Below are 18,618 nucleotides of genomic sequence, written 5' to 3' on the forward strand. Positions count from 1 at the left end.
TCCCTCAGTATAGGACCATTCTGTGGACACGTTGCACAGGTTTAAGTTTCGTTTCTCCGTATCACACATCTGATCACGGATATAAAGTACAGTGGATGTTGAGTGCTTTCTGCATGTAAATCACTTCAACGGGCAAATTATGGTTAATATTGTCAATGTGCAATACATTTAAGAAGATAATAACTCTGGTAGTATATGTATTGTTTTGAATAAAGTGTATCATACTTTTTCTCAATTATGCTGTGATGTTTCTTTCACCCATACCTTTATAAACAGGTAGAGATAATTCATCCGTTATGGCATTGTGCTTATTTTCTATTTCTACTTTTGCATTGATTCTGTGATTCTCCTTGTGCCTAGTTTTTTTATACAGGTGTAGGGGTAGTCAAGCCTAGAATGTGTTGTAAACTTAGCATGTTGCTTATATATAGATGCTCATATTTTAATATATTTATTATGTATAATTACAGCATTTAAGCATTTTTATTCAGGTTATTAATATTATTTCTGTGCATCTGATTGTTCCATGTGCAATTTACAATATGTTATTCTACATTATCACTCTAAAAAAGGTGGTATATGTGTAAATGTACACAGCTTCTTTCAAATTCCAACGTTTAGCTTGACTTAAAATTGACTTTACCCAAGTCCTGCAAAACATTGTTACAGTTAAAGCAGACATGGGGATTTCCTGCTTCCGACTAGCAACAACAGTAAGTTTTGTTTTCCTGATAGAATGATGAACAAGTAGGGCCCATTTAAGGGGTAATCAAAGACTCAGGACGTTTTCAACACTCTACAAACACACCATGGCTGTACGCCACTAATTGAATAAATACAAAGATAGAATGTACACTAAATATAGAAGTGGGCCTAAAAGTGCCTTTATTTTTATTTTTTTACTATTACTATAAGCTAATGTCTTTGTAGTTCAGGCTTCCCCTGTCACTGCATAAAGAAGTATATCTGTTGTTCCTCCAGAGCCTCCCTCAGTAGCAAAACCAGTCAGAGTTCAAACAGCTTTACTTTCGTTTTCCCGTTTCCACATCACACAGCTGATCAGCAGAGTTTAAAACCCCACAATAGATACTGTGTGACGGTAGTGGACCAGGAAAAACTGGAAACACCACACAGCTGAGCGGTGAGTAAATAAAGGCTTTTTAACAGTTTAAAGATACATAACGCATGGCTTCTCAGATTGCTTGTTTGCGTTCTCAGAGCAACTCTACTCTGATCCAGTCCGACTTTATTGTGTTATTGATCACAGTCTTTGATGTACTGGTGTGATCTTGTGTCCTTTTTCACGATATTATAATTCTGATGTGTTGTCAAACAGGAGGGAAGTGCAAGATGGCAGATTTAGGACTGCGGTCATACCAGGAGGAAGTGGTTCAAAGGGCTATTGAGGGAGAAAACATCATCATCTGGCTGCCGACGGGAGGTGGAAAGACTCGTGCTGCCGTCTATGTGGCCAAAAAACACCTGGAGACAAAGCCACAGGCTAAGGTGGTGGTCCTGGTAAACAAGGTACACAGAAGGCACACAGCAGACAGGACAGAATCATCATAAATAGACTTCCAGTGTGGCCAAAATACAATGTGTTTAATTGTAATGTATTCTATATTGTAGGTTCACCTTGTAGACCAACATTACACCAAAGAGTTCGAGCCTCACCTGGGCCGTGACTACACCCTGGTGCGAGTCAGTGGAGAGAGTAAGGAGAAGGACTTCTTCGGGCTAGTGGTGAAGGATTCAGACGTGGTCATCTGCACAGCACAGATCTTGTACAATGCTCTGACTAACATGGAGGAGAACAAACATGTTGAGCTCTCAGGTCAGTAGAAGTGAGCTTTAACGTCCATAAATATAATGTTAGGATGACTGGCTGAATTGATGAAGGTTTTCTAATTGAGTCGTACATATAAATTGTACACATGATGCATTCATGCTTTCCTACAGATATTACTCTACTGATAATCGATGAGTGTCACCACACCCACAAGGACTCAGCCTACAACAAGGTGATGGCGTGCTACGTGGAGAAAAAGTTGAAAGGAGAACAACCATTGCCACAGATCTTGGGTCTCACCGCCTCACCGGGAACAGGGGGCGCAAAGATCCTGGAAAACGCGGTTGATCATGTACTGGAGGTCAGGGTTTACCGATTCACCTTTGGTTTTTACTGAATTTGTCACTAAAATGAGTCTGTCTGATCTCCAACAAGTGTTTTCATGTTCATCTTTCTGTCCTTCTCAGATTTGTGCCAACCTGGACTCAGCCATAGTTTCAACTAAAGACTATGTCTCCGAGCTGAAGCAGAACGTACCCAGACCCGTCAAGACGTTTGACATTGTGGACAAAAGGCTTGAGGTAAACTACATTTGTTCTTTGCTCTTTTAAAACAACAAAGGTTTCCAATTAAAAACATATGCTGTTGTAGACATTCATCCACCCTCATACAATAAACTGACCTGGGCACACCAAGATAAATTATTTTTTATTTGGATTGGCTCAAAACAATGTGAAAGATGTTATAATCACATAACATAACATTTGTTCTTCTAGGATCCATTCGGGGATCATCTTAAGTCCATGATGCAGACGATCCATGAGTACATGAACGTTCCTCCAGACTTCCCACTGAGAGAGTGTGGCACACAAGAGTATGAGGCAGATGTGGTGATACTAGAGCAGCGAGGTAGGAAGCCATTTACATTTTTTTACATGTGATGGCAAGGAGAACACAATTGAAGCAAATTAAATGTAAAATCAAATGTGTGGAGAAAGCAATGCTTCTGTTGATGCCGGTACATAATGTGTATATTTGGATCAGGAGTAAGAGATAGAAACAGACCGCTAGCACGATGTGCTCTCCACCTCAGAGAGTACAACGATGCCTTGCTCATCAACGACACCCTGCGAATGATGGATGCTTATAGCTCCCTAGAAGAGTTCTACAACAAGTTTACCAAAGCAATTGATGGAACAGACTTCTTCCTGGTGGGACTTTTCCAAGGTAGGAGTCCAAAAAACATAGTTACATGTCTATTTGTATGCACATGACTTATATGTTAAGCTCACAATTTTGTCCATACAAGGAATCATTAATATCACTGTCCTTAAACACAGAGCACCAGGTGGAGCTGCAGAAACTGGCAGGAGATTCTCGCTATGAGAACCCAAAGATGGGCAAACTTGAGAGCACTCTGCTAAATCTGTTTCGTCAAAGTGTGAATTCAAAGGGAATCCTCTTCAGTAAAACACGTAAAAGCATCCACTGCCTAAACGACTGGGTCCTCCACAATAAAGCCTTGCAGGGAGCTGGCATCAAGGCAGCCATCCTCACCGGGGCTGGCAATGGTGGCACTCACATGACGCAGGTGTGTTCACACACAATCCCTGAGCATTAAGTCATTCCAATTCAGTCACAACTTGTCTATAGATGGGTTTCTGTTTTTCATGACTCAGTCCTTACATGCTTTCCTCGCAGAACAAGCAGACGGACACGATCCGCAATTTCCGCGACAATACTGTCAACCTCCTGATCTCCACCAGTGTGGCCGAAGAAGGCCTTGACATCCCCGAATGCAACCTGGTGGTACGCTACGGACTGCTTACAAATGAGATTGCCCAGCTGCAGGCCAGCGGACGTGCCAGAGCGCAAAACAGCCAGTACTCAGTGGTCGCCGAGAAAGGGGGAAAGGAAGTGAAGCGGGAGCGCACCAATGAATATCTGGAAGAGCTGACGAAAGAAGCCATTGCCAAGGTCCAAGAGATGAGCGACCCAGATTTTCGCACAAAGGTGAGGCTGCGGTGCTCCGTACATCTTCATCCTTTACTCTCACTGCGTTGTGTTTCTGCCATCACCTTTTGTTCATCTTTGTCTCCAGATTACTGAGCTACAAAAGCAGGCAGTTATTGTCAGAAAACTTACAGAGGCACGCAAAGCAAAGAAGAGGAGTCGCAACACAGCTGATAGCGTCCAGCTCTTGTGCCGAAACTGTTTAAAGTCTGTGGCCTCAGGCAGTGACATTAAACTTCTTGAAAACGCGCACTATGTCAATGTCAATCCTGACTTCAAGTGAGTTGAACTCTTTGTGGTGTAAGAGTACATGCAAAACCATATGCAGGCTGAAGTGTTTACAAAATGTCTGAACTGCTCTAATCATGGCTGATCTTTGCTCTCAGGAAACACTACAAAGTTGGTGGAGAAGTGATGCTGGAAAAGAGTTTTGAGGACTGGGAGCCTGGGTGTACGATCAGTTGTAGCGAGTGTGACCAGGTACAGTGGGTCCTCTGCAATTAAAGTTAATTTAAAACTCAGAAAAAGACTCTGTCCTGCTCAAGGCAGGTCATCAACAGCGTTTATGTGGGTGGGATGTCAGTTTTATTCTTCTTTGAATTCACAGGACTGGGGATATGAGATGAAGTACAAGAAGGTTGCCCTGCTGCCCAATCTAAAAATTAAGAAATTGGCCCTGGAGACTCCTGAAGGCAGTAAGACTGTGAAGAAGTGGAAGGATGTCCCTTTCACTGTCGAGGACTTCAGCTTTGAAGAGTACTGCCGAGACAACTTCCCTGACCTCCTTGATTGAGACACCAGCAAGAGAGCTCTGTGTAGGTTTCTCCTCCTACTTCACTTGTGCATCTTTATCTTCTATTGGTGTTGGATTACCTGTGCTCATTTAGAGAAAGCGTCATTGTATTGTTAAGGTGCTTATATACAAACACAGGCTTTTTAAAAAAGTCACTCCTCACGTGGTTGCATTAATTTGTGCTGCAGGGCCAGTGAGGAAGCAGTGTTCTTAAACCCGTTACGCATCGATCATGCTTGAAATTAGCATGACAGCTTTGTTCATGCCCAAGGTCTTAACTCCCTTTGCATGTTTTTGTACGTATTTCCTCCTCTTCATGCCAAGTCAAGCACAGAAACAAAGCACACAATGAACTCTGCTGTAACATGAACCTGAACCATCATGAACACTCGACATGTCATCACGAAGATTAAATCTCTTTTAGCTATTTTAAGTTGTTTTTTAACTAGTAAATTACTTTTCACAGTAGATGCATGTATGTGTGTGTCTGGGGTACTTGGATATTGTGTATGTACTGATAATCTCAAATATTTGATGTACTTATTCAAGTGTTTTATAGGATATAATCACTTTCATTTTATGTTGTTGGTGTATACTATTTTATAACAAATTATGGACAATATAAAGAAACTGTAATTACAGAGACGACATTTTAATTAATAAACATTCCTCTTAAAATGCCAAACAGATCTTTTGTAATTATTTTTGCACTTATTAATCACTAGGTGTCAGTGTTGATTAGCCAATCAAGTAATTTTCCCTACTTCAGACTTGCTGTAAAAATGCAGTTGAGGCAGACAAACATGTAACTCTCTTTTTTATACAGGTGTAGGGGTAGTCAAGCCCAGAATGTATTGTAAATGTAGCATGTTTTTTATTAGAGGTGTAACAATACACGTATTTGTATTGAACCGTTCGGTACGAGGCTCACGGTTCGGTACGCATTACGAACCGAACAATACGTTTGAATAATACTATTGCATTTGGAAAATGCAGAAGCTTAAATTGTGGGAAATATAATGTTCTCTCGGTGGAGCCACTGCGCTCAACATGGCAAGCCACCCAAAGTAATAGACAACATGCTGTCTGACACGCCCACCACGAAAGAACAACATTGTACTCTGGTGAGCCACGTTTGTTCTGGGAGGCGCGCTACGCTAAACTAGCTAACAGCAGCTCACACGCTACAAACTCTCCCCGCAGCGTTTAGGTAGGTATTTCCTACCGATTCAAACAGGGCTAAAGGTATATTCATAACCGAAGATATGAGACCCTACTCTGTAGTGGAAAACCAGGCTGTTTGAACATGCTTAATGCTATTGAGCCCCATGACACTACTCATTCACGAGCCCATTTCACCAGACCATACTGAATGAAAACAAAAACCCAAACAAAAAAAAATGTCCAAAGCACCCGCTGTTGCTCTGACAACAGACGGCCAGACGTCACGGACTACACAAAGCTACCTGCCTGTAACGACACATTACCTCACTACTAAATGGGAGATGTCGAGCCATGTTCTTCAGACACGCCCCCTTAAGAATCTCACCAGCGAGGATTTGGCATTTCTACTTTTCTTGCTGTATTGAAAACGTACCAAAACGTGACACCACTGTATCGTATTGAACCGAACCGACAATTTTGTGAACCGTTACACCCCTATTGCTTATATAGGGATGGTACAGGATAGTATGGTGTGATGGGATGGTGAGGACATTGAGCTGTTAGCCGTTAGCATGAGGCCAAACTACCTACCAATGGAATTCTCGCATGTTATCGCGATAGCTACGTATGTTCCCCCCTCTGCTAACGCTGAGGCAGCCTGTGACGTCATCCACTCGGCAACAAGCTGGCTGCTGACACAACACCCCAGTGCCCTCCTCCTTCTCTCTGGTGACTTTAATCATGCCCCTCCGTCCTCCACTCTGCCCACATTCACCCAATATGTCTCATGCCACACCAGAGACAATAAAACACTGGATCTCTTCTATGCCAACACCAAGGAGGCATACACTTCATCACCTCTCCACCCTTCCCCCATCTAGTCCTCCCGGCTGCTGCAACCTCCATTGTCTGCACCCTCTGTAGATCCCCCCCCCCCCTCCACCCCCTCCCCCACAACCATGACCAGTGCCCCACCCACTCCCCCCTACAACAACCTACGGCACACAGCCCACACACCTCAACTTGTCCCTCACAACTGACCAGGTGAGGAAATAACTGAAAAAGATCAAGGTGAGAAAGGCCACGGGTCCAGACGGCATCAGTTCAAGGCTCCTCAGGTCCAGTGCAGACCAGCTGTGCGGGATAGTGCAGCACGTCTTCAACTTGAGCTTGAAGCTGGGGAGAGTACCACAATTGTGGAAAACATCCTGAGTGGTACTAGTCCCAAAGACCCCGCGACCCAAGGACGTCAACAGCTTCCGGCCGGTGGCGTTAACATCCCAACTGGTGAAGACGCTGGAGAGGCTGGTCCTTGTACATCTCCGCTCCCTGGTGAGCTCATCTTTGGACCCACTTCAGTTCGCCTACCAATCTGGCATCGGGGTGGATGATGCTGTCATCTACCTGCTACACAGATGCCTTTCTCACCTGGAAAAGGCTGGAAGCACTGAAAGAGTTATGTTTTTTGATTTCTCCGATGCCTTCAACACCATCCAGCCTTTCCTTCTGAGGGACAAGCCGGAGCAGACCGGGGTGGACCACCACCTCACTGCATGGATCTTGGACTACCTAACTGTCCACAATATGTGCGGATACAGGAGCGTGAGTCCGACCTGGTGTCCTGCAGCACGGGGCCCCACAAGGAACCGTTCTAGCTCCATTTCTCTTCACCATATACACCTCGGACTTCAAACACAACTCTGCTAACTGCCACCTGCAAAAGTTCTCTGACGACTCTGCAATCGTCGCCCTCATTTCCGCCAGTGATGACAGGGAATACAGGAAACTGAACCAGGACCTCCAGATCAACTCTGGTAAACCTAATGAGCTGGTGGTGGACTTCCACCAGGGTAAACGCTCTCCTCCGGTACCAGTGAACATCCAGGGAATGGACATTGAGATTATGAGATCTTATAAGTACCTGAGTGTTCACTTGAACAATAAACTGGACTGGAATGACCACACATGCACTTTACAAAAAGGGTCAAAGTAGACTCTATCTGATGAGGAGACTGAGGTCTTTTGGACCGCAGGGAGCACTCCTGAGGACCTTCTTCGACTCTGTGGTGGCATCAGCCATTTTTTATGGAGTGGTCTGCTGGGGCAGCAGCATCTCGACAGCCGACAGGAAGAGACTAAACAAACTTATCAAGAAGGCCAGCAGTGTGCTGGGGTGTCCACTGAATACGGTGGAAGTGGTGGGAGACAGGAGGATGATGGCTAAGTTATCATTCCTGATGGACAACACCTCCCACCCCATGCAGGACGCCCTGGCAGCTCTGTGCAGCTCCTTCAGCCATCGGCTGATTCACCCCCGGTGTGTGAATAAGAGGTACCGCAGGTCCTTCCTTCCTGCCTCTGTCAGGCTGTACATCCACCTGTGCTCCCAGTAGACCACACAACACTAACAACACTAAACATCTGTGCAATATAAATACACGTTGCAATAAAAAAATGTTTCTGTCTGTATATATAATATTTTTTGTTATATTTAGTTATTGTGGATTTTTAATTTGTTTACTTAGTTAATATTCTTTACTGTTTATTACTTATTTATAATACGTATTTACAATACTTGTTTTGATACATTGTTTTTTTACTGTCTCTTGTTTGCACTATCCACTATATGCTGCTGTAATCCTGAAAATTTCCCTGCTGCGAGACTAGTAAAGGATTATCTTATTTTATCTTAATATTTTAATATATTATTTATTGTTGTGTATAAATACGGAGTTTCAGAATTTTTATTCAGGTTATTGATATTTTTGTGCATCTGATTGCTCAATAAGCAATTTACAATATACCACTCTAAAAAAGGTGGTATATGTGTAAATGTACACAGCTTCTTTCAAATTCCAACGATTAGCTTGAGGTAAAATGTACTTTGCCCAAGTCCTGCAAAACATTGACTTGCAACTGAAATCAAAACGTTTATGAGGGCAGAAAAGATCCAGTTACATAAGCTACAGTTCAAGCAGACATGGGGATTTCCTGCTTCACCACAAGCAACAACAGTAAGTTTTGTTTTCCTGATAGAAGGATGAACAAGTAGGGCCCATTTAAGGGGTAAGCAAAGACTCAGGACGTTTTCAACACTCTACAAACACACCATGGCTGTACGCCACTAATTGAATAAATACAAAGATAGAATGTACACTAAATATAGAAGTGGGCCTAAAAGTGCCTTTATTTTTATTTTTTTACTATTACTATAAGCTAATGTCTTTGTAGTTCAGGCTTCCCCTGTCACTGCATAAAGACGTATATCTGTTGTTACTCCAGAGCCTCCCTCAGAAGCAAAACCAGTCACAGTTCAAACAGCTTTACTTTCGTTTTCCCGTTTCCACATCACACAGCTGATCAGCAGAGTTTAAAACCCCACGACTGACACTGTGTGACGGTAGTTGGAGCAGGAGAAGCTGAAAACACCACACAGCTGAGCGGTGAGTAAATAAAGACTTTTTAACAGTTTAAAGATACATGACGCATGGCTTCTCAGATTGTTTGCGTTCTCAGAGCAACTCTACTCTGATCCAGTCCGACTTTATTGTGTTATTGATCACAGTCTTTGATGTACTGGTGTGATCTTGTATCCCTTTTTTCACGATATTATAATTCTGATGTGTTGTCAAACAGGAGGGAAGTGAAAGAAGTGCAAGATGGCAGATTTAGGACTGCGGTCATACCAGGAGGAAGTGGTTCAAAGGGCTCTTCAGGGAGAAAACATCATCATCTGGCTGCCGACGGGAGGTGGAAAGACTCGTGCTGCCGTCTATGTGGCCAAAAAACACCTGGAGACAACGCCACAGGCTAAGGTGGTGGTCCTGGTAAACAAGGTACACAGAAGGCACACAGCAGACAGGACAGAATCATCATAAATAGACTTCCAGTGTGGCCAAAATACAATGTGTTTGATTGTAATGTATTCTATATTGTAGGTTCACCTTGTAGACCAACATTACACCAAAGAGTTCAAGCCTCACCTGGGCCGTGACTACACCCTGGTGCCAGTCAGTGGGGAGAGTGACGAGAAGGACTTCTTCGGGCGAGTGGTCAAGAAGTCACATGTGGTCATCTGCACAGCACAGATCTTGTACAATGCTCTGACTAACATGGAGGAGGCCAAACATGTTGAGCTCTCAGGTCAGTAGAAGTGAGCTTTAACGTCCATAAATATAATGTTAGGATGACTGGCTGAATTGATGAAGGTTTTCTAATTGAGTCGTACATATAAATTGTACCCATGATGCATTCATGCTTTCCTACAGATATTACTCTACTGATAATCGATGAGTGTCACCACACCCACAAGGACTCAGTCTACAACAAGGTGATGGCGTACTACGTGGAGAAAAAGTTGAAAAGAGAACAACCATTGCCACAGATCTTGGGTCTCACCGCCTCACCGGGAACAGGGGGCGCAAAGATCCTGAAAAAGGCGGTTGATCATGTACTGGAGGTCAGGGTTTACTGATTCACCTTTGGTTTTTACTGAATTTGTCTTTAAAATTAGATAGTCTGTCTGATCTCCCACAAGTGTTTTCATCTTCATCTTTCTGTCCTGCTCAGATTTGTGCCAACCTGGACTCAGCCATAGTTTCAACTCAAGACTATGTCTCCGAGCTGAAGCAGAACGTACCCAGACCCGTCAAGACGTTTGACATTGTGGACAAAAGGCTTGAGGTAAACTACATTTGTTCTTTGCTCTTTTAAAACAACTAATGTTTCCAATTAATAACTGCTGTGGTAGACATTCATCCACCCTAGTACAATAAACTAACCTGGGCACACCAAGATAAAAGTTGTATTAATCTGCTTTGGCTCATATTTAAAAAAAACTAAAACTTAAAAACAATGTGAAAGATGTTATAATCACATGACATAACATTTGTTCTTCTAGGATCCATTCGGGGATCGTCTTAAGTCCATGATGCAGATGATCCATGAGTTCATGAACGTTCCTCCAGACTTCCCACTGAGAGAGTGTGGCACACAAGAGTATGAGGCAGATGTGGTGATACTAGAGCAGCGAGGTAAAAACATTTACATTTTTTTACATGTGATGGCAAGGAGAACACAATTGAAGCAAATTAAATGTAAAATCAAATGTGTGGAGAAAGCAATGCTTCTGTTGATGCTGGTACATAATTTGTGTATATTTGGATCAGGAGTAAGAGAGGGCAACAGACTGCTAGCACAATGTGCTCTCCACCTCAGACAGTACAACGATGCCTTGCTCATCAACGACACCCTGCGAATGATGGATGCTTATAGCTCCCTAGAAGAGTTCTACAACAAGTTTACCAAAGCAATTGATGGAACAGACTTCTTCCTGGTGGGACTTTTCCAAGGTAGGAGTCCAAAAAGGGTAGTTACATGTCTATTTGTGTGCACATGACTTATATGTTAAGCTCACAATTCTGTCCATACAAGCAATAATTAATATCACTGTCCTTAAACACAGAGAACCAGGTGAAGCTGCAGAAACTGGCAAGAGATTCTCGCTATGAGAACCCAAAGATGGGCAAACTTGAGAGCACTCTGCTGAAACAGTTTGGTCCAAGTGTGAAGTCGAAGGGAATCCTCTTCAGTAAAACACGTAAAAGCATCCACTGCCTAAACGACTGGGTCCTCCACAATAAAGCCTTGCAGGGAGCTGGCATCAAGGCAGCCATCCTCACCGGGGCTGGCAATGGTGGCACTTACATGACGCAGGTGTGTTCACACACAATCCCTGAGCATTAAGTCATTCCAATTCAGTCACAACTTGTCTATAGATGGGTTTCTGTTTTTCATGACTCAGTCCTTACATGCTTTCCTCACAGAACAAGCAGACGGACACGATCCGCCATTTCCGCGACAATATTGTCAACCTCCTGATCTCCACCAGTGTGGCCGAAGAAGGCCTTGACATCCCCGAATGCAACCTGGTGGTACGCTACGGACTGCTTACAAATGAGATTGCCCAGCTGCAGGCCAGCGGACGTGCCAGAGCTAAAAACAGCCAGTACTCAGTGGTCGCCGAGAAAGGGGGAAAGGAAGTGAAGCGGGAGCTCACCAATGAATATCTGGAAGAGCTGACGACAGAAGCCATTGCCAAGGTCCAAGAGATGGGCGTCCGAGAGTTTCGCACAAAGGTGAGGCTGCGGTGCTCCGTACATCTTCATCCGTTACTCTTACTGCTTTGTGTTTCTGCCATCACCTTTTGTTCTTCTTTGTCTCCAGATTACTGAGCTACAAAAGCAGGCAGTTATTGTCAGAAAACTTACAGAGGCACACAAAGTAAAAAAGAAGAGTGGCAACACAGCTGATAGCGTCCAGCTCTTGTGCCGAAACTGTTTAAAGTCTGTGGCCTCAGGCAGTGACATTAAACTTCTTGAAAACGCGCACTATGTCAATGTCAATCCTGACTTCAAGTGAGTTGAACTCTTTGTGGTGTAAGAGTACATGCAAAACCATATGCAGGCTGAAGTGTTTACAAAATGTCTGAATGCTCTAATCATGGCTGATCTTTGCTCTCAGGAAACACTACAAAGTCGGTGGAGAAGTGATGCTGGGAAAGAGTTTTGAGGACTGGGAGCCCGGGCGTAAGATCAGTTGTAGCAAGTGCGACAAGGTACAGTGGGTCCTCTGCAATTAAAGTTAATTTAAAACTCAGAAAAGAGTTTAAGGCAGGTCATCAACAGCGTTTATGTGGGTGGGATGTCAGTTTTATTCTTCTTTGAATTCACAGGACTGGGGATTTGAGATGAAGTACAAGGGGGTTGCCCTGCTGCCCAATCTAGCCATCAAGAACTTGGCCCTGGACACCCCTGGAGGCAGGACGACTGTGAAGAAGTGGAAGGATGTCCCTTTCACTGTCGAGGACTTCAGCTTTGAAGAGTACTGCCGAGACAACTTCCCTGACCTCCTTGATTGAGACACCAGCAAGAGAGCTCTGTGTAGGTTTCTCCCCCTACTTCACTTGTGCATCTTTATCTTCTATTGGTGTTGGATTACCTGTGCTCATTTAGAGAAAGCGTCATTTTATTGTTAAGGTGCTTATATACAAACACAGGCTTTTTAAAAAAGTCACTCCTCACGTGGTTGCATTAATTTGTGCTGCAGGGCCAGTGAGGCAGCAGTGTTCTTAAACCCGTTACGCATCGATCATGCTTGAAATTAGCATGACAGCTTTGTTCATGCCCAAGGTCTTAACTCCCTTTGCATGTTTTTGTGCGTATTTCCTCCTCTTCATGCCAAGTCAAGCACAGAAACAAAGCACACAATGAACTCTGCTGTAACATGAACCTGAACCATCATGAACACTCGACATGTCATCACGAAGATGAACTCTCTTTTAGCTATTTTAAGTTATGTTTTTAACTAGTAAATTACTTTTCACAGTAGATGCATGTATGTGTGTGTCTGGGGTACGTGGATATTGTGTATGTACTGATAATCTCAAATATTTGATGTACTTATTCAAGTGTTTTACAGGATATAAACACTTTCATTTTATTGTGTTGCTGTATACTATTTTATAACAAATTATGGACAATATAAAGACACTTTAACTGCAGAGATGACATTTTAATAAACATTCCTCTTAAAATGACAAACAGATCTTTTGTAATTCTTTTTGCACTTATTAACCACTAGGTGTCAGTGTTGATTAGCCAATCAAGTCAATTTATCTACTTCAGACTTGCTGTAATAATGCAGTCCAGGCAGACAAACGTGCAACTCTCTTCTCACACTCCTTTATATCCTTGTGCTTCATTAGAGCGGCTCATTGTTTGCTCGTAGAAGATGGTTGATTACAGCCTCCGGATATGTGTGTGTGACATCTCGAAAAGAAAAACAAATGTACTCAGTTGACAGGAAAAGGGAGTATTTCCGTGCATTAGTTCTGATGCAAACAGTGGCTATAATAATGTAACTGTGTCTTTGTGCATGTTTAGATAGTATGATGTAAAAAGATGCCTTAAACCACAACGTCTGTGAGAGCTTCTCTTTGTAGAGTGAGTGAAATATTTTGACTGCAGCAGCTCACTATGCTCCTTCTGCATCAGTGGATCAATACAGGGTTATGTATTCCAGTTTGGATCATTTAACACCATCTACACAGTCCACATAGAGGAACAGTTGTATCAGACTTGCAAATGATCATTGAACACACCGGCCTCAAAGATATATTTTACTGCATATTAACTTGAATCCTCAGCTTGATTTAAGCAATCCCCAAAAGACAGATTTAGCCAGCTAATCGCGTAAAACAGTCTCTGCTGAAGATATTTACAGCTTCATTTTGCTGCGGTGTTAACATACATGAATCAAGCTTGATATACAGCAGCACAGCTTCGGCTATAATGAGCAGTTTCCAAAACAAACCCAGATTATGAAATACAATCAACCGTGGGGAAGCCATTAATTTTAGGCTGGCAGCTGTATTTGGTAGAGCCACTTTTGACCCACGCACCACATCTTTATGTGTATTTCTGGGCAAGACATGATGAGGTCAACCTCACTGTGTCACATGTGTCGTAATCCTTTCAAAATCTGGCAGAGAGCTGGAGTCAGTAGTGCAGCCATGGATGTAATCACGCTAAAACAGGCTCTGTTCCGGTGTCATGCCTGATTCTGATTCAGGCAGGCGGAGTGGAGCCGTACAGTGTATGATTTACTCTGATCAGGCTCAGGCTCCATAATCAACGCTGATTACTTCCTTTTACTTCCCAGCTCAACACCCCATGCATCTTAATTGCAATTAGCTCTCTTCTGAAATTAAAGCAGCTTGGAGGAGTTGAGCAAAGGATGATAACATGATGTGTTGTGTAGGTGTGTGTGTGTGAATTTAGGTGATGCACATGTAGACTCACATTTATAGTATGGCCTCTTATCATATAGCACCAGGCTGAAGAGGCCGAAACCCACTTTGTCAATCCGAAAAAGCATCACTTGAGGTCGGACTCAAAACCTCCAGGAAGTGTGCCTGTCTTAACCGGGAGAACCAGACTCAAGAGGCCGAAATCCACTCTTACGATCCGAAAAAGAATCACTTTAGGTCGGACTCAACACCTCCAGGAAGTGTGCCTGTCATCCAGGCCACACATGACTAATCTGTCTACTGTATATGTCTTACAGCTCAGAGACTGACATCATGTAGGATCTTATTAATCTATGCACACAATAACTACAATTTCCAATACACGAGGCAACAACTTTCTAAATTGTGACATGACTTTGTCCAATTCATATATCATTAAAAATGTGAAAATAAGATGGAGCATGTTAGGGACCCTCGTTCTTTTGGGGCATGTTTAAACTAAATTAAAGCTACGGGAAACTAGGGACTAATTGTGTTGGTGCTAACACGGTTAATTAGAGCTGTAATGATAAAGTGTGTAATCGATTAGTTGTTCAATGGAAAATTAACTATTTTGATAATTGTCATTTTCCAAGCAAAAAAATGCCCAAACCTGTCTTTTTATCAAATGTGAGTACTTGCTGCTCTTTTCTGTCACATAGAAGTTAAATGAACAAAACAAGCAATCTGAATGTCACCTTGGGAAACTAAAATGGGCATTTTTTCTAACTATTTTCTGACATTTTATTAACAAAGTCGTTATTGATTAATTGAGAAAATAATTAGCAGATTGACATCAAACTAATTTGTAAAAACATTTTTCAGGTAACTTCGCTTTATTTGTTTTTGTTTTATTCCAGGGAGGAAATTCATTCTCACATTCTCTGGGTGTCGCCTTCCGTGTGATTGACAATCTTCTCCCTAATTATGACCCATTTGTAATGGAGGCTATGTGCCTGACTTCAAGTGAGTTGAACTCTTTGTGGTGTAAGAGTACATGCAAAACCATATGCAGGCTGAAGTGTTTACAAAATGTCTTAACTGCTCTAATCATGGCTGATCTTTGCTCTCAGGAAACACTACAAAGTCGGTGGAGAAGCGATGCCTGGAAAGAGTTTTGAGGACTGGGAGCCCGGGCGTACGATCAGTTGTAGCAAGTGCAATCAGGTACAGTGGGTCCTCTGCCAATTAAAGTTAATTTAAAACTCAGAAAAAGACACTGTCCTGTTGAAGGCAGGTCATCAACAGTGCTGATGTGGGTGGGGTGTCAGTTTTATTCTTCTTAGAATTCACAGCACTGGGGATATGAGATGAAGTACAAGAAGGTTGCCCTGCTGCCCAATCTAGCCATTAGCAACTTGGCCCTGGAGACTGCTGAAGGTAGGACGACTGTGAAGAAGTGGAAGGATGTCCCTTTCATTGTCAGGACTTCAGCTTTGAAGAGTACTTCCCTGACTTCCTTGATTGAGACACCAGCAAGAGAGCTCCGTGTGGGTACCCCCCCCCCTACTTCTCCCCTACTTCACATGTGCATCTTTATCTTCTATTGGTGTTGGATTACCTGTGCTCATTTAGAGAAAGTGTCATTGTATTTTTGGAGGCTATGTGATCTGAGGACCTGTGTTGAACTAAAGACGGCAGCAGAGCCTTGTCGAGTTATTACAATAAAACAGGGTACTGAGTGAGCATTTCAGCTCCTTAATAAACACAAAGCAAACTGAGCTAAACAACACACAGCGCATGATACGCGGCGGCGGGACTCCAGCTCCGTAGTTGGCGTCTGGTGGTGAGTGTTCTGCGAATTGACAGCACTCTTTCGCTAACGTCACGCGGTTTATTTTTTACAGCTGTAAGGTTGGTTCTGGGAGATCTGTAACGATAAACTGCTTTTCGTGATTCCTCAGACAAAGTGTACTCTGACCCTGTTGTCCCAATCGTGGCGTGGTGTTGAATCGGTGTGACGCACGTGCAGCTGGTGTGCCACTGTGTGTTGATGTCTGTCATGAGCATAAACTGACGTTTTTTCTTGTGTCGCTCTGGTCTGTAGTGGGCCTGTTTTGATTGTACATGGTTAATACACTGTTGTCATCTGCCTGAAACAGAAAGTGCATGGCTCAATGGCTCACAGGTTAATGGAAACCTCGACCATATTTGTTTGTTGGCCTATTTCGACCGATAAATGATTACTTGTGACCTTAGTGCAGGCAAGAGTTGTGAGCAGTTCAACCAAAGAGGTTTCCCCCCCACCCCCTCACTCTGTTTCATTTGAAAGATTGTAAGATGCCTGAAGTTCACAATTAAAAAAGCAACAAGTCAGCAGAAAAGTCAGCAACAAGACAAAAGTCTACAGCCATACTAACAGCTCTGCAGGCTGTAGGTAGACATTACTTAGACACAGTGGTAACATGTTGACAACACAAACACTGCTGTTTAGATTGATGTCTACCATCTTCAGAATTATATTAGCATGCTAAGCGGTCACCCATATTTGCCCAGGGTCCTATGTTCCTGATTTAAACTAGTAATCAGTACTGGTAACTCGTAATTGGTAGGCCTATAAGATTGGTAAAAGCTATCTTCACAGTTTGAATTGCAAAAGAACAAAGGGGCATTGATGTTTAGAATGCAATTAGAATGGTAACAAATCTGTTCAGCCACTGTGAAGATGTCAATGTCTAAAGTCAAGAAAACTGTATTTCCTGCCAATTTGGGGCCAAAGGTTTCAAGGAGTATTTCATCAGTAGGCTATAAACTGTAGGTGGGTAATTTCAACATATTGACCAAAAGTAACATTGAACATTTGACCCAGGGAAAATCTTTGATGGAAGTGCCGTTCATTTTGCAGCTATTTGGTCATATTTTTGGGGGCATAAGTGGTTTTAATTGTATATTTTAAGCTGCTTAGAGATTTTTTCCTCTCTGATCTGTGATGTTGCTGTGAAAACATCTCCAAACTGTATTTATTCAAGTTTCTCGTGCCAAAAATGATTTCACAAAATTACATTTGAATGCATCATGATGATTTTGTAATTGACCTTTACCCATTATTACTTTTTACTGTTTGGAGCTTGAACACACCATAATGTAACTCAATGCAACCTCAGTTGACGTTAGCTGTTAGCTCCATTATGAACAGGGATTTGCTTTCCACTTGACCAAACAAAGATTACTTGGCCCGGGCAAGCTTTCATTTCGAGCCCTGGCACATACCTTGTTGAAAGCAGTTTCATGCCGGAACGTGTAGGAAACATTTTTAGAAACCTGAAGTGGTGGAACTAGTTCCTCACTACAAGTCCTGTGGATTATCTTGATTAACCGGGCCGTGACTTCAGGGTTGCTTTTGGCGCAACACAAGCCAAGTGCCATATAGTCCCATTATATTTGAGAGAAGGCAGAAGTCTCTTCAAAACTAGGCAACTCTCACTACAACCATCTAGATTGATGAGTAGCACTATACAGGTAAGAAGAAAAGTGTATTTTTGATTCTGGGTTGAACTGTCCCTTTTTTTAAAATTGAACCTCCAGTTCTATATCTATATATTACTTTTTTAAATAAGGAAGTACTGTAATCAGTCTGTGCATACAATTAATGTAAGGCAACATTTCTATGAGTGGACCACAAAGTCCATCACTAGCTCAATTTCCTGGCTGCCGACAGAAATCACACCGGTCCGGCCAGTGTCACACATGAAGTAAGTAAAACAAACGCACTGTCAACAGTTGCACAGTTGCTTCCTGCTTGTGTAGTCGACACACACACACACACACACCCTCTCCAGGACACAGACAGAGACAATGACAGCCACAAATATCTCATACAGTACAGTGAGCCGGTCACCAGGATGGGCATTTCCTCTGGGACCGATGTGTTTTCTAGCCAGCTGCTTGTGCTGTCAGAGAGTTGCTGTGTTGCTTGTCGGCCCCCTTGTCGAGGCGATAGGACTTCACAGACTCTATTCTCCTGGCACCAGCGGTGGTTCAGGCTACTTTCAGTGACAAGATGGACATTGA

General features: G+C 42.9%; 2 protein-coding genes across 2 annotated transcripts; both read left to right on the top strand.

Annotated features, from left to right (window-relative positions):
- Positions 1–1,087: 1,087 nt before the first annotated feature.
- Positions 1,088–5,271, top strand: dhx58 (DEXH (Asp-Glu-X-His) box polypeptide 58). Its single transcript, XM_079177094.1, has 12 exons — positions 1,088–1,141; positions 1,337–1,527; positions 1,630–1,834; positions 1,960–2,150; positions 2,257–2,370; positions 2,566–2,698; positions 2,834–3,016; positions 3,130–3,380; positions 3,491–3,802; positions 3,891–4,081; positions 4,189–4,282; positions 4,410–5,271. Exons 2-12 carry the CDS (start codon positions 1,351–1,353, stop codon positions 4,593–4,595), a joined length of 2,037 nt encoding a protein of 678 aa, XP_079033220.1. The 5' UTR covers positions 1,088–1,141; positions 1,337–1,350; the 3' UTR covers positions 4,596–5,271.
- Positions 5,272–9,110: 3,839 nt separating this feature from the next.
- Positions 9,111–13,347, top strand: LOC306709885 (ATP-dependent RNA helicase DHX58-like). The gene is made up of 12 exons (XM_079178198.1): positions 9,111–9,202; positions 9,396–9,595; positions 9,698–9,902; positions 10,028–10,218; positions 10,329–10,442; positions 10,660–10,792; positions 10,928–11,110; positions 11,224–11,474; positions 11,585–11,896; positions 11,985–12,175; positions 12,282–12,375; positions 12,493–13,347. The coding sequence occupies exons 2-12, from the start codon at positions 9,419–9,421 to the stop codon at positions 12,676–12,678; spliced, it is 2,037 nt and encodes a 678-aa protein (XP_079034324.1). The 5' UTR covers positions 9,111–9,202; positions 9,396–9,418; the 3' UTR covers positions 12,679–13,347.
- The last annotated feature ends 5,271 nt before the right edge of the window (positions 13,348–18,618 follow it).

Source organism: Pholis gunnellus (genome assembly GCF_910591455.1).
Source record: "Pholis gunnellus genome assembly, chromosome: 17".
NCBI lineage: Eukaryota > Metazoa > Chordata > Actinopteri > Perciformes > Pholidae > Pholis > Pholis gunnellus.

Coding starts and splice junctions, on each gene's coding strand:
- dhx58 (XM_079177094.1), top strand. CDS start 1,351: ATGGCAGATTTAGGACTGCGGTCATACCAGGAGGAAGTGGTTCAAAGG. Junction 2,151..2,256: donor CGGTTGATCATGTACTGGAG/GTCAGGGTTTAC, acceptor TGTCCTTCTCAG/ATTTGTGCCAACCTGGACTC. Junction 4,283..4,409: donor GTTGTAGCGAGTGTGACCAG/GTACAGTGGGTC, acceptor TTGAATTCACAG/GACTGGGGATATGAGATGAA.
- LOC306709885 (XM_079178198.1), top strand. CDS start 9,419: ATGGCAGATTTAGGACTGCGGTCATACCAGGAGGAAGTGGTTCAAAGG. Junction 9,903..10,027: donor CAAACATGTTGAGCTCTCAG/GTCAGTAGAAGT, acceptor GCTTTCCTACAG/ATATTACTCTACTGATAATC. Junction 12,376..12,492: donor GTTGTAGCAAGTGCGACAAG/GTACAGTGGGTC, acceptor TTGAATTCACAG/GACTGGGGATTTGAGATGAA.